Below are 14,854 nucleotides of genomic sequence, written 5' to 3' on the forward strand. Positions count from 1 at the left end.
CCTGCGCTGTGCTCACTCAGTGTGCAGTGTGAGAGGGATAGTGGCCAGCTGTGCTCACAGACAGACAGGCAGACGTTCCTGTAATTTATAGATGGATCTGACGATTTGAGCGGAATTGTAAACATATCTGATTGCCCATTGTGTTTACGCGCTTATTGGATATGTCTGTGATTTGGCTACAATGATCAATGCACGGGAGCGTTTGAGATCTCGGTGAATAGCGTAATTGATGTTTAAGAGCTCGGTGAATAGCGTAATTGATGTTTGAGAGCTTGGTGAATAGCGTAATTGATGTATTTATGTTTGATCATGTTTTTGAAGCGCTGATCATTGTATCCAATCACAAACATATTTGATGCGCACGTGAGCACAATGAGCAATCTAAGGTGTTTATGATTCCACTCAAAGCGTCACGTTTAAAATTTCAGTACAGACTTGGTACTGAAGTCCGTACTTTTTGACAACACTATTTTGTCATTTACTTACCCACATGTCATTCCAAACCCGTAAGACTTTTGTTCATCTTTGGAACACAAATGAAGATCTTTTTAATGAAATCTGAGCGATTTCTGTACTCTCCATTGACAGTCTACGCAACTACCACTTTGACACTTCAAAAAGTTCATGAAGAGATCGTAAAACTAATCCATATGAATTGAGTGGTTTAGTCCAATTTGTCTCAACGCTGAAAATATTTAATTTAGGCTTTTATTTACATATAAATATTCATCAACTCACACATCAGTTGTGGTAAACGGAAGCTCAAGCATGATCGCTTGAAGTACGAGAACCAATTTGGTTCATTCTTGTGTGTTACGCAGCATGTTTGAGCTTCCGCAAGAACCAATGAGGCTTGTTCTCGCGTGTCAAGCAGGTTCGGTTGAACTTCTAAGCAGTGAGTGATTTTCTCTTTTTCTGAGTAAAAAGAGAGAAAATCACTCACTGCTCTTGACTGAATAACTTTTGTAGCTTTAAAAGCAACCATTTGTAATTCATGCAGTGCCAGCAGGGGGGTAATCCAGCATCCAGATAGCGTACCATCCCCGAGGGCCGCCATTGGCTAACAAGCCATCACCTGCTGTTAGCATTCCATTGACTCCCATTCATTTTGGCGTCACTTTGACAGCGAATAACTTTACATCTGAGGCGTTTAAAGACTCTATTTGTCCATTGTTTATTTCTAAAGAAACACGATAATGTATAAAAGGCTCCATTACCTTGTATCTTACGTTATGGCCCCGTAGAAGCACTGTGACGTTCGTCTGTTATAGGACAACTTAGTTTGAATAAAATTAATATTTGTGTAGTGTTCAGTGTTGTTATCAATAGAGATACGCGGATGGGGTATTAGTTCATCCGCAACCGCTTCACATAACTCATCATCCGCACCAACGTTTTTTGACCAGATTTCAAAGACGCACCCGACTGCCATCCGCTGATTGTTTTGCGGTCTATGGACGATGCAATTCTCTGCTGATGCGAGCCGCAAGAAAGCCCTTGTCTGTTCTAGAAAGGATGCAGCAAAGATATTTAATGCTAATGTATGAGGCATAGGCCTACGCTGAGTTTCATTCATTTACGATGAGATGCGCTCTAGTTCAACTTCACAATGCAATGCAAGTGAATGCGGCGCATCGGAGCCTCCATGTCATGGTTATTATATTGTCTCCTATATTTGCTTTTTATTTATTAAATGCATGCAATTGGTTGATGAAACATTTATTAAAATTAAGATACAATTTGTACAAAACGAAATTCGCTTTAAAGAAAGGCTTTCTACAAAGCAAAACTTAATGAAGTGGTAAAAATCATGTCTGACGATTTACAAAACAAAACTTCATTAAGTGGTAAAAACCATGTCTCCCGATTGCAAATGTTCATTGCTAATGTTTATTATTGCAAATGTTTTTCATTTGTTTAATAAATCTCATAATGATGGCACATCACTATATCATAGCTTTTATTTCTATCTCAAATGATTGGCGGTCGGTCAAGGGGTAGTAGCCTACTTGGCAAAGAATCAAATACAGTTGGAAACGACGTAGACCATTAATAACACAGACTGTTAACAGTTGTTTTTAATTAGTATTTAAACATTCTCTATGATAAAAAATGTTTGTAAAAAATATTTTAATAACACTGTTTTGGCGGTTATAGAGTTGTAATAACGGTGTTCAACTATAACCGTCGGTCTCACGGTTATATACTAACCGACACACCCCTATATATACCGTTATCGTGAAATAAAATGACTCGTATCAAGATATTAGACTTTGGTTATATTGCCAACCCTTATTGGACCCCATTGACTTTCAGTATATACACATTTTTTTCCATACATGTTTGGAAACAACATGTAGTTGATTAAATTTCGACAGAATTCAGGTGAACTGTCCTTGAAGGCCTCACATAACGCTGTTTAAAATTAATTTTAATATGAAAAGATCTGTTGCAAAAATTATTATTGTACAAATCGTAGTAAGTTTGTGTGCATGCATGAATGTCTGTGCAGCAGGTGAGAACATGAGATCACAGTCAAGTAAATAAAAAGTTGTTCTGTTATGTGTTTTTATTGTGCTTTAAATTAGCTAATTCGGTTTTCTGGTAAGTCAAGTTTGCTAATATATCTACTGAAATTAGACATCAGAAGGCAATCAGTGCAAAAAGCAGCAGAATGTCTCCTGCTTGTGTGTTTATGCAGTGACAAAGCTCTCACAGTGTGCCGGGGATGTGTGTATACGTGTAATGTGATGTTTTTGGCATGCTTTGCTGAGGCAACAGAAACTGTTGGTGTTCTCTGAGCCATTAACAAAGAACCCTATGTCTTGTCATGAGTAATAGTAGTGGCGTATGTCTGGGTGGGAGGTATGTTTGTGGAAGCTGGCAGTGTGAATTGTGGTTGTAAGTTGTTAGGAAGCAAAGGTGTATGTGGACGCTTTAACCTTATCCAGATATATAATTGGAAAATATAAAGCTTAAAGTGAGCTAAATATATTTTGTAACGGTGACAGAGATGCAGTCTAAAAGAGAAGGTACAAAATATGGGATATGTCTTCATGTGAAAAGGCCAATTGAAACAAGGAAATGGAAAGTTCAAGAAGACAGAATGAAGGAGAGATTGACTAAATTGACTACAGAGCAGAGAAACTAAAGGATTTTTTGTAATGGAGCCTCTGAGTTGGTAGTCAATGACAGCAGGAAAAAAAGTGTCTTGGCTGTTGTGTCATCTCTTGCTGTGAGCGATGTTTTTTTTTAAGATACCGTGTCAACTTAAAAGTTGTCATCTTAAAAATAAAAATAAAAATTGTGTCTCTCACGATCCCTTTGTTCTGCAAGCATTTCGTCTGTCTTCATCCATCTGCTCACAGGGAGTTGCCTGTAGTCCGCTTCAGGTGCGTTCACACTGACTGTGAATTCAAAGCGATCTGATCTGAAGTCATTCATTCATGGAGAGGCAGACGGTGATCAGTTGGATTAAGCGATTGTAGGAACATGATTTAATCTCACAAAAACATGATGGTGGTACTTAAAGCTTGAATTGCTGAGTTTTCATAGTGGTCACAGGACATTTGAACTAGATTTATTATCATTTTAAAAATTTCACTCGTTTTTTTGGTATTTTAGTTCAAGCATAACTTTATACTTTAAGCATAACCATCTGACATTAAGGTCATATCTGACTTGAAAAAGTTCACCTCCAGGATTAAGTTGTGGCTAAAGGCAAACCAAAACTGTAACCATTTCTAATTATTGTTGTTCTGGTGGAGTGAGTGGAGTGAGTGAGTGAGTGTGTTTGAAGAAATGTGAACGTTTTCTATTCTATTTGTATGTATCTGTTTTATAATGTACTTAGAAATGCCCATCCAGGGACAGGAGTTGAAAATTAGCATTAGCTATAAACTCTAAATCCTGTGCAACAGTTACAGGCTTTGTATTGTAACTATGTTTGACTTTATGGTCCCTGTTAAATAAATAAATAAATAAATAAATAAATAAATAAATAACCAACCTACGGTCTTTTTGTTAATCTACCCGAGGCAAACTTTCGTTTAAAAGCATAATTACAATGGAAACGTCACTTTTAAGTTTGACCGTATTTTTGTTTTTGGTCAAATTGCCTTTTGAATGGGAGTGCTTGGTGGGGCACTTCTATGATAGCATAAAAATGCTATTTTTAAAACACTAGGAAGGCTCGACACAACATGAAACTTTGCTTGAAGTATCACCAGGGGCTCTACACATGAACTCGATTGAGAACATTGTTTGTGTACACAGAGTTTACTAAAAAGAAAGATTTTGAATAACTCACTGTAGCTGTTGTTGATTCCGTCCGCCGGCATTTTGTCAGTCAAAAATAGTCGATCTTTTAATTACTTAAATTAAATAGTCGATTTTTTAATAGTCGAAGTTTTAATTTTGTAATTTAATCTCTTTTTTTATATATTTTTTTATTATTTTTTTACATAGCACCACAATTTGTTCCATCTCTTTGTGGTGATACATACTGCATTTCATCAGAAACTGCACAGTACTCAAAATAATAGCATCAGAGAGTCTGTGATCAAAGTTCTATTTGTCGGAAATCGCAACTACACCCCATACTGCAGTACTTACTGGCAGTGATTACGCAGTAAATGTGCCATTACTGCTACATTCAGCAGTTACTATCATCACTCTCTGCAACTCCGGAACATTCATGATTCCACAATATGGACTAGATAGATCCACTGGCACTCAGATCTTGTCAGACTGCCTAAACTGGACAGCAGCTATATAGTGGATTTGCCAAGTTTTGCAGAGTTAATGGCATATAATCCTTGAGATATGTTCATTAGCTTGAGGTTGTTTATATCAACTAAATTTGCATTGTCTTTACATTGTTTCTCTGAAATGATGTGCAGTGCACCATATGTTTGCTGTGACAACTTTGCTGCATGCTGGTTTGTTATAGTGGTGTCGTCGATTTCTGATGTACCTGCCCCTAAATTTCACGTACAAGCCAGCAGGGTTTGGTTGCTTTACATGTTGTTCATTGTCCAGCATTGAAAATACAAAAACAAGTCTTTTTTTCTCTCTATATTTCCAGTTTGTTTTCATTCATATTGTAGTGCACATTTATATTTTTGCTAACAATAATAACCTTAATTGGAACTAGGTACGATTCAGAAGCCGAAATGAATAGTTAAAACCCGTGGAATTATTCATTACCATAGCTGTGTTGTATGTTTGATGCAAGGGCATATGCCAGAAAATGATGTGGTGTTCCAGGATCCTCCCTCAGATGTTTGGTGGTGAGACGTGATGCAGGCCGGTATCGCTGAAGAGAAACGAGTTGCAGTCAGGTTGAGTCAGATCGCCCAGGGTGGAGTGATGAACTGACAGAATGATGGATGCGGTGACAGGACTGTGGAGGGGAAAGCGAGCGAGGCTGGCGGAGGGCAGGAAAATGATTTGATGTGGTGATGCCAGTGTTCAGATCTGGGAGTTGAGCTACGGAGGGATCACCTGTCTCCATTGAGACTACTTGTTTTGACCGAATTCTAGCATTTTCCTTTTGTTACTGGCACATTTTCAAGAGGTACAGATAAAAATGGAGGTTTAAGTTGGATGATCTACCAGCTAAAAGGACTTTATAGTTGTTTCTGAGAGTTTTAGGCGTATAGTCTAAATGTGGTTGACTCCGTAAAGGGGGTGGGTTGATTCCTGGCTGCAGATCACAGTGCTGGAGCTTCCTGGCATTCCCTGCCCCTCCAGCACTCAGCCTGTTGGACACAAACGCTACATGATGTAAAGTTCCTGAATAGCTGTTCTCCAATCAGAGATGTTCAACGTGAGAACATACATGGACACGTGTATGAAACAGATGCATACTCAGACGTTAACTCACTCTTACACACAAACTCGCTGAATCCCGGTTGGCGTGCCTGTGGTGGAGCGGGTCTGTTGGGATGCCGGACAGGCCAGGTTTGTGTGCAGTCAAAGGGCTCTGTGTTTGAAGCGGGCTGATTACTCCCTGGACTCGCAGCCCACATTTGGAAACAGTTAGAGGGAGACTGCAAGCTGCCACGGCTTCTACCAATCAATGCGGCGGTGCGGCACTGGTTCACTCGCCTGGCAGCATTTCATTTTGCACCCATTGGACAATAGTGTCCCGCTTAGCCCCCAAACCCTATCCTTACAAGCTTGTAATTCTCGTTCTGATTGTGACCTCTTAAAAGTATCATATGATGATAACTTTGGCAAATGTTTGCAAAAGGGTCAAGAGTGTCTGTGATAAAGAAAAAAAAAGTGTTACACCAATTTTCAAGAATATTTTAAATAATTGTTTTTTAATATTTGAAAATATTCTTGAAAATGGTATAAAAAAAATTCTAAACCACATCTTAATTAGTTTTTATAAAGTTAAAAATAATAAAGTATAGATAAAAAAAAGTATGTATTTTAGAAAATTTTATGAATTCACTTTTGAAAGTTATGTTTTTATGCCTTTTAATAAAAAGTTAAAATTATCTAATATTTTAAGAGACTTATTGACCTTTACACAAAGTCATGAGGGTCTGCTCAATGATGGCAATGTCCCAAATGGCAACCTATTTCGTGACGTGATCAGGTTTGCTGCAGAGCTTGCGGGCTTGCATTTTTCATTTTGAGTATTGTTAAAAAGTACAAAATGGAGGACCAACGAGAACAGGACGCTGGAAAGCGGTAGATTTAAAGGAGGGAAGCAATCGGAAAATTCACAAGCTTGCCAACCTCATGCAACAGACTGAAAATGTGTTTTGCCTTATCACAAGGGAAATTTTTTTTTTGCCAGGGATCAGTGTTTTTTATTCTTTTTCAGGTGCTTTTAATACTGTGGATGCCTCAAATATTACAGATGGCTTAAAAAATGCAGAGGTAATAGATAATACTTGAAATGTGTCCTTTATATGTCCAGGCTACTGTATGAAACATCTAGGAATTGGCATTTTAAGAAATGTAGTGAAATGGGTCTTGATTACCTTTTAAGTGTGTTCAGAACGCATGCCTCTGGGATATTCCAGGCAACGTTTACGTCTATTAACAATGATGGGAAGTTGAGGCTATAGAAATAAAACAGGAGGAGATAAAAGTGCTCAGCAGGGTGAATAACAAGCTTTTTTCCTCTCCTTTTTTCAGAATGAATGGTGTTTCAAGCATTCCTAATTAAGTTGGCTTGGAAAAGCCAACTTACTGATATTGTATTTAAATCTTCTTCTTCTTCTTCTTCGCCGCCTTCTTCTTCTTCACCTTCTTTGCCTCCTTCTTCTTCTTCTTCTTCTTCTTCTTCTTCGCCTTCTTCTTCTTCACCGCCTTCTTCTTCTTCTTCACCGCCTTCTTCTTCTTCACCGCCTTCTTCTTCTTCTTCTTCGCCTTCTTCTTCTTCACCGTCTTCTTCTTCTTCACCGTCTTCTTCTTCGCCGCCTTCTTCTTCGCCGCCGCCTTCTTCTTCTTCGCCACCTCCTTCTTCTTCTTCTTCTTCTTCTTCTTCTTCGCCTTCTTCTTCTTCGCCTTCTTCTTCTTCTTACTTAGATCAGACCTTCAGACTGTTCTGATTTAGTGTGCTATATCTTTTCAGACTGATTTGACTTTCAGTTTTCTTAAAAATTAATATAAAAAGTCCCATACACTTTCATTGACCAAATGTCCAAGACTGTTTGAACTCTGTTTAACTGCCAGAAGCCCTTGATACTCATTTAAGCTTTAAGCTCTCTATCTTCTTTCTAACTAATAACTAATTTTCTTTCTTTCTTTCTTTCTTTCTTTCTTTCTTTCTTTCTTTCTTTCTTTCTTTCTTTCTTTCTTTCTTTCTTTCTTACTAATCTTTCTTTCTAACTAATCTTTCTTTCTAACTAATCTTTCTTTCTAACTAATCTTTCTTTCTAACTAATCTTTCTTTATTTTTTCCTTCTAACTAATCTATCTTTCTTTCTTTCTAACTAATCTTTCTTTCTAACTATTCTTTCTTTCTTTCTAACTTTTCTTTCTTTCTAACTAATCTATCTATCTGTCTATCTATCTTTCTTTCTCATCTATCTATCTTTCTTTCTCTCTAACTTTTTCTTTTTTTCTAACTATTCTAGGAAGAAGTAGAAAGTTGTGTGTGTAAAGAATGTTGAAAAAATTGTATCATGGTTTCCATAAAAATATTAAGCAGCACCATCATCAACATTGATAATATGTTAAGAAATGTTTCTTGAGCACCAAATCATATTAGATTGATTTCTGAAGGATCATGTGACAATGAAAAGTGATGCTGAAAATTCAGCTTTGCCATCACAGGAATAAATTACATTTAAATTTACATAGCTAGATAAAGGAAAAAATGGGAACGCTGTAGGCAAGAAAGAAAGAAGTTAAGGGTGGAGTGTGTGATGGTTATTAGAGGTTAACACCTCAGTCACACATCCTTAAAGTCCTTTGCTCTAAACATTGTAACACTGTTTATTTCTCTCTCTCTCTCTCTCTCTCTCTCTCTCTCTCTCTCTCTCTCTCTCTCTCTCTCTCTCTCTCTCTCTCTCTCTCTCTCTCTCTCTCTCTCTCTCGCGCGCGCGCGCTCTCTCGCTCTCTCTCTCTCTCTGCTCTTCATGCTCACATGGTCAGTGAGGCCACATGCCTGTAAGCCAGCCTTCCTCTGCTCTTATTGGAACGACTGAGAGAAGCTCAGAGATCTCTAATCTCCTGCAGTATTGAAATACCACACAGTCCAGAGAGAATCAAAGAGAAAGAGTGCAGTCATTACATACTTTTGAGGAGATAGCGAGCGATAGACCTCATTAACCCCACCTGTAACACCCCAGTGGCTCCACGCTCTCATTCTCAGTTAAATTGGGAAGACACACACTGTCTCTGACTAGTGACCACCATGCAGATCTTTCTCTCTTTCTTGAAGAAAGTCTGTGTTTAACGCTCGCTGATTGATCTTGACAGCTGTTGAGATGATTTATTAAAAGCTGTGGGTGTATTTAAATGTCTTTTAGGTTGTCATTTATCAAAATCACATTTTAGCATGTTATACTGAAAGTTCATGAATTTTACAGTCCTGTCTCAGTAAAGCTTGTGAATGTGATGTCTAGAACAGTTATGACTTTTATCGTTTTTCTATCCACTTATTTTTTATCTGTCAGTTCCTCTTTCTTCTCTTATCCTCCTTCATTGTTCTCACTTGACTTGTTTTTGGTTACAGATGTTGTTTCCGCTCTGTTTCCACATGTATGCATGAATGACTTCATTTATTGTTGTTTTTCCTGCTCTTTTCTTTATTCTGCTGATGTTGTGATGTTTTCTCTTTGTGACAGAGACGAAAGCAGTGTCACGAAGAGAGAGAGAAAGCATCTTTACTAGCTGTACTTTATACGCTTTCCATGAATTGGATACAAAATAGAGCCTGAAACCATTTTTTTGGAATATTTTATTTTCTAAATTCAAAATGTCTAAATAGTTTTTAGTTATTTTAGTTTTTATTTTAGTCTAAATAGCTTCATTTATTTATAATTTTTGCAATCATTTTTAGCAATAAACACTTTGCGTCAAAATGAAACGAACAGAATCTCTAAATTAGCCTAGATTTTAAAAATATTTGTAGTTTTTTTGCTACAATAATTTGAATGTCAGTTGAATAGATCAAAAATGGTTTTGTTTTTGTATTATTTGAATGTATTTTGTATTATTTTAATTGTTAGATTGGTCAACATAGTAGATAGTTGAGAAGGTCAAGACCCCTGATGTGGGACAGACCAAAATTGGCTGGGGTTCACAGACGTTTGATGTATTGCGCACTACCTACTTTTCATACTAGACTAATTTTAATGATAATAGTTCATCTAACATTTTTAATAGTTCTCACTATAAATGAAACCATAGTTGTGCCTATAATGCTTTAAAACAGTAACGGGGCACCAAAGTATACCCCATTTGTGGGAAAAAAAAGTGCCATAAATCTTTTCACTTCTCCTTTATGTGTCATACACTTGTCTATGTGTTTGTCCCTTCTTGTCTTTTTCCTTTGTTTGATGCTCTCTGTTACTCTGAACATGACTTTTGCAGACAGGTTGACAAAAAATGTCTCTGATCGTTTCCTGAGGAAATTACACCCACTTCCTCCCTCTCTCTCTATCTCAGTCTCTCTCTCTCTCGTCTCTTTATGCTTGCCTGCACTGTAGACGCAGCGCTTTGGAAAGCTTTGAAGATCTCAGAGACTTGGCTGATTAAAGCAGCTGATAAAACCCAAACACAAACACCGCTCCATTAGCAGTTATTTTAGGCTTTTGCTATCACACTGATTCAGTGCAGAGGACAAGGCCATTGTCCCAACAGCTGCATACGGTAGTCTGGTATGCAAAGACATCCCCCTGTTATCTGCTTTTTTTTGTCTGAAAGTTGGCGCACTTTCACTGCGAAACTCAATGCAGTACAGTAGCCTAATGTCGGTATTGATGCTCATTGAGATTAGATCATAAGAAGCCTTTGTTTTATATTGGAGAATGAGTAGAAAAACACATTGGCAGGACACTGAGCAGTGAAAAATTATTTTTAAAATCGCTCCTGCAGTTAAGATCTTGTGTCTATTATTCTGAAGGCGGATGATAAGGAAAGCAGCACAACAAACTGAACTATAGATCTTTTGACCACTGAGAAATGAAGTCACTGTTTTTCATTCAAAACCCTGCTCATTGATAGACCGTATCTGGCTCTAGTTCTTCCACATCGGTCTATCTGTTATTGATGTATTGGCTCATCCTGATGCTGTTGTTATTCACTCTGTATAGTTGTATCAGATGGCCCAATCTGCTTTGCACGTGGCAGTATGTTTGTATGTCCTCCACTTTGTGTTGTACTTTGCCGTTCTAGCCTTTCATGATGTCTTATCTTTGCAGGACCTTGGATTACCAGTGTTGGTGCAAACTACGACAGCATGGATTATGAAGACGCCCAAAATGGGGTTTGTTTCCATTCGTTCTTGATGTTTTTATAAGTGGCCTGCATCTGATTTGATAACAGAGATGGCATAATCAGTTTCCACCATTATTACCAAAACAATGCATCTCATGATTGAGTACACAGATTATTGAATCCATTCGTACATGAAAAGAATATTATCGAAGGGGTAGTGAAAGAGTTTTATTTGTGATATTAGATCTAATTTGCATCAGATTATGGACAATGAATACACTCAAATACAAAGGCATACACTGTCTGACGTTACAGCTGCCGAGACGCAAATGTTTCTGGATGCTTAATAAAATCAGGAATGTGCTGTAGTAGGTGGGGCGGCACAGCTGACTCTTCTCTGAGTGTCTAGTGAAATGAGTTATACTCCTCCATATTCTCACCAGCCTGAAGGGGGTCTGACCTTTCTGAGGGGGTTTAGCAGAGTCTGGGGAGTACAATGGTAAAGTCCTAAACATAGCAGTCTAGCAAAAATAAGGGAGTCCCTCTCTGTAGTGAATCTTACTAGTGTTGTAAAAAGTACCGACTTCGGTATCAAGTCGTTTTTGTAAGCGCTCGGTGAAGATTTATGTATATTTACAATATGTTTTTGAAGTGCTGATCATTGTAGCCAATCACAGACATATCTGATAAGCGTGTGAGTACAATGTGCAATCAGAGGTGTTTACGATTCTGCTCAAAGCGTCAAATTTCTTTAAAATTTCAGTACCGACTTGGTACCGAAGTCAGTACTTTTTGACAATTCTAAATCTTACTTCAGGTTACATTGCTACACCAGTAGGGGGCAACAAGTGGCGGCTTTATGAGTGAGTCACTGAATCATTCATTCAACCGGTTTGTTCAAAAACACTGATTCATTCAGGAACGAAAAAAACACTACTGGGTGTTGCTCTGACTTGAGCAAATGTTGATCCTGCATTCATTTTTTTTTTCTCTCTCTCTCTCTGCTTAAAGGGGAAGTTCACCCAAAAATGTACATTCTGTCATCATTATTGTTCCAAACCAGTATGACTTTCTTCTGATACAGGTCATGCAGGTTTGGAATGGCATATGGGTGAGTAAATGATGACAGAATGTTAATTTTTTGGGGAAACTATCCCTTTAAATGTTTAGTAAACAGCAACGCACACACATTTTATCTGCGGTTAAAATGTTTACACTAAGAAAACATTTGCTCTGTTTGTGCTTGCAGTATCACAATTGCTTTTTTGTTTCTACTGAAATAAACACTGTTAGTCTGTTGGATTGCTGGAGTTTGACTTGTACATGGATTTTCAGACTCTTTCCACTGAGTTATTATTGCACAACAGCGACAGAGGAAATTTGTCCTTAGCAACTCTCACAGTAGAACACTGTTACATTTACAGCCATTGGCCAGATGCATTGGTCCCGTTTATGGAATATTCCTTTGATTCAATTTAGTTTCTTATCAACAGGTGGAAATAGAAATATGATCACAGTTTAGCCTGTTGTTACTTTTGTTAAAGAATGAGCTTCATTTAGGTGGTAGAGTATGAATATTAATTCACTCTCCTCTATGTTTAAATGTTCTGCTTGGCTCCCTGAGCTCCGGTTCACCACATGAATCTTTTCATTTAGCCTCAAGTCAGAATATTTGTGGCAGGTACTTAATGTTTTCAATTCTTCTCCTTTAATTAGAAATCATTTCATAATGGCAGCATAATGTTACACGCAGTATATAACATTTGTTAAGGGCTTTGTTTTTAGTCATTTTTATTGTGTGGAGGGAACTGTTCTTTATTAGTATTGTGTAGATGGCCACAATACATTATTTTACTTCCTTACCAACACTTCATCATCTTTATTAAAAGTGTTCTATATTTTAACCGGGCCATTAGGCCATCCTTTTATTTTTGAGTCCTGTAATTAAAATTCATTCTACCAATATTAAAAATATAAAAAAAATCAATCCTACAAATGTTAACATCCCGTAGGATTTTTTTGTGCTGTTTTTTAAGATTCTGTTAAATCTCATCTTTCTCTCTCCACAGCGCGGGGCGTTAGGTGCTCAGAGTTCGAATCCAGCCATGAATATAATTGGAGCAGAGGATGAAGACTTTGAGAATGATGAGCAACCTGTGAGTGAAACTAGAACTAGTAGTTCTTTTAGTATATTTGAGGTCAAAAATATTTGGAATATGCATTAAACTGATCAAAAATGACGCTGAAAATGTGTCATCGCCGCAATAAATACATTTGAAAATTGATTAAAATAGAAAACAGTTATTTTAAATTGTAATGATATTTCACAGTATTACTCATTTTACTCTATTTTGGAAGAACTAAATGCAGCCTTTGAGAGCATAAGAGACCTCTTTCAAAAACATTTAAAAATCTTACCAAACTGTAGTGTGTATTTATTTATACATGTTTGTTTTTAATTAATTTTTTTATATGCATGTAATCACTTTTCTTCTCAGATGGTGGATGATCAGTGCAGTCACTTTAACAGTATTGAACTGTTGAAGTCCAGGCCCACCCACCTGCTGGTCTTCATTCATCATGTCATGTTACAGTTTGACTGTGCTCCTGTGGTGAGAAATTACAGAATGTGTGCCAGTTTATTTTGGTCAGTTCGCATGCATGCGCTTGCTTTAGTACAGTATGTGAGGCTCTGTGTGTTTCTTACACTATCTCTTGTTCAGCTATGAATGATGTGTGTGTTTAGGGGGTGAGGGTGTCATGTATGTATTAGCATTCAGATGAAGCCCTTTTCATGTGATTTAAAGCATGAGTATTTCTTCCTTTGTTTGGCATGCAGCCAATGTGATCTACCCGAGGTACCGTCTCCCAAATCCAAATCCTTCATCTTTTCATTTAACCTCAAAACTCTTCAGATAGGATACATCTCACAGATGCTAATGTTCAGATGAATAATCTAAATTAGTTGGAGTAGGAGTAAGGTGGACATCTTACCCTATATTGTTTTCCTTTTGTGGACCTATAATGTATTATTGAGTTTGACCAGTTATGTTTGGTTTCAAATCCAGCAGGTACTATGTTGTGTTCATTAATTTTAGATTGGCCCATTTGTCCTTGTCATTCCTCCAGATACTCTTTTCTCACTGCTCTAAAAAAACTCAACTGCCTCTCCATCCAGTCAATAAAGTCCACGTATAGGTTAACATAGCACACATCACTATCCCTCTTTTTTTTTGGTGTCTACATCTGTCAATTTTGTTATTCTTGTTTTTCTTCATTCTCTCTCTCTTTTCCCCTGTTCTAGCTATGCTACCTTCATGCTGACCTCTTCAAGAACTTCAGTGCCAAAGACACAAAGAAGCACTTTGGGGAATTCTACAACACTTTCCTTGAAAAAGGAGCGGTATGTGAACAAGAAGAGTTCTAGACATTCAGCTGTCAAGTTTATTTATCCCTTTACAAGTTTTCCTCTTTGTTCTGTCACAATTTTCAGTCTACCCTCGTTTTATTGTCTCTGTTTTTGTTAGACCCCCTAAAGGAAACCTGGGGAATATTTTTGAAGGGGTATTTTATTTATCACACAGATGATCTGCTGTTCGTCAATCTTGTCTTTGAGCTTGTTGTCTTTCAAAGCGGAGAAATGGTTTTTGCTCATTGTTTTCTGAAATAGGCAGATTAACATAAACTTATACATGGAACATGTAACAAAAATACAAGTGGAGCAAAAACAAGAGATTTGGAAAGAAATTTCTGATGAAATTAGAAAAATGCAGATCAGAATGGTAGTTGGCACATAACCATCACTTGTCCGTGTCATTCCTTGTCATGTTATTTATCTTCTTTATTTTGTAACTCCATAAACTTTTAATTATTATAAGGTCAGAAAACAGCATGATTAATAGTTATAAAATTATTCACCAAAAGCTGTTTAAAATGATTTTAG

General features: G+C 37.3%; 1 protein-coding gene across 5 annotated transcripts in view; it reads left to right on the forward strand.

Moving 5' to 3' along the window:
* The window catches only part of arhgef1 (Rho guanine nucleotide exchange factor (GEF) 1), a 49,152-nt gene that overhangs the window by 7,253 nt on the left and 27,045 nt on the right, over positions 1-14,854 (forward strand). For all 5 annotated transcript variants that reach the window (XM_084089715.1, XM_084089716.1, XM_084089718.1 and 2 more), the window contains exons 2-5: positions 10,896-10,960; positions 12,981-13,067; positions 13,410-13,523; positions 14,216-14,314. In XM_084089715.1, coding sequence (XP_083945841.1) covers positions 10,934-10,960; positions 12,981-13,067; positions 13,410-13,523; positions 14,216-14,314 — 327 coding nt within the window. In that variant the 5' untranslated portion in view covers positions 10,896-10,933. The remainder of the gene's footprint in view (positions 1-10,895; positions 10,961-12,980; positions 13,068-13,409; positions 13,524-14,215; positions 14,315-14,854) is intronic.

This window comes from Abramis brama (assembly GCF_963993115.1).
Source record: "Abramis brama genome assembly, chromosome: 17".
Lineage (NCBI taxonomy): Eukaryota > Metazoa > Chordata > Actinopteri > Cypriniformes > Leuciscidae > Abramis > Abramis brama.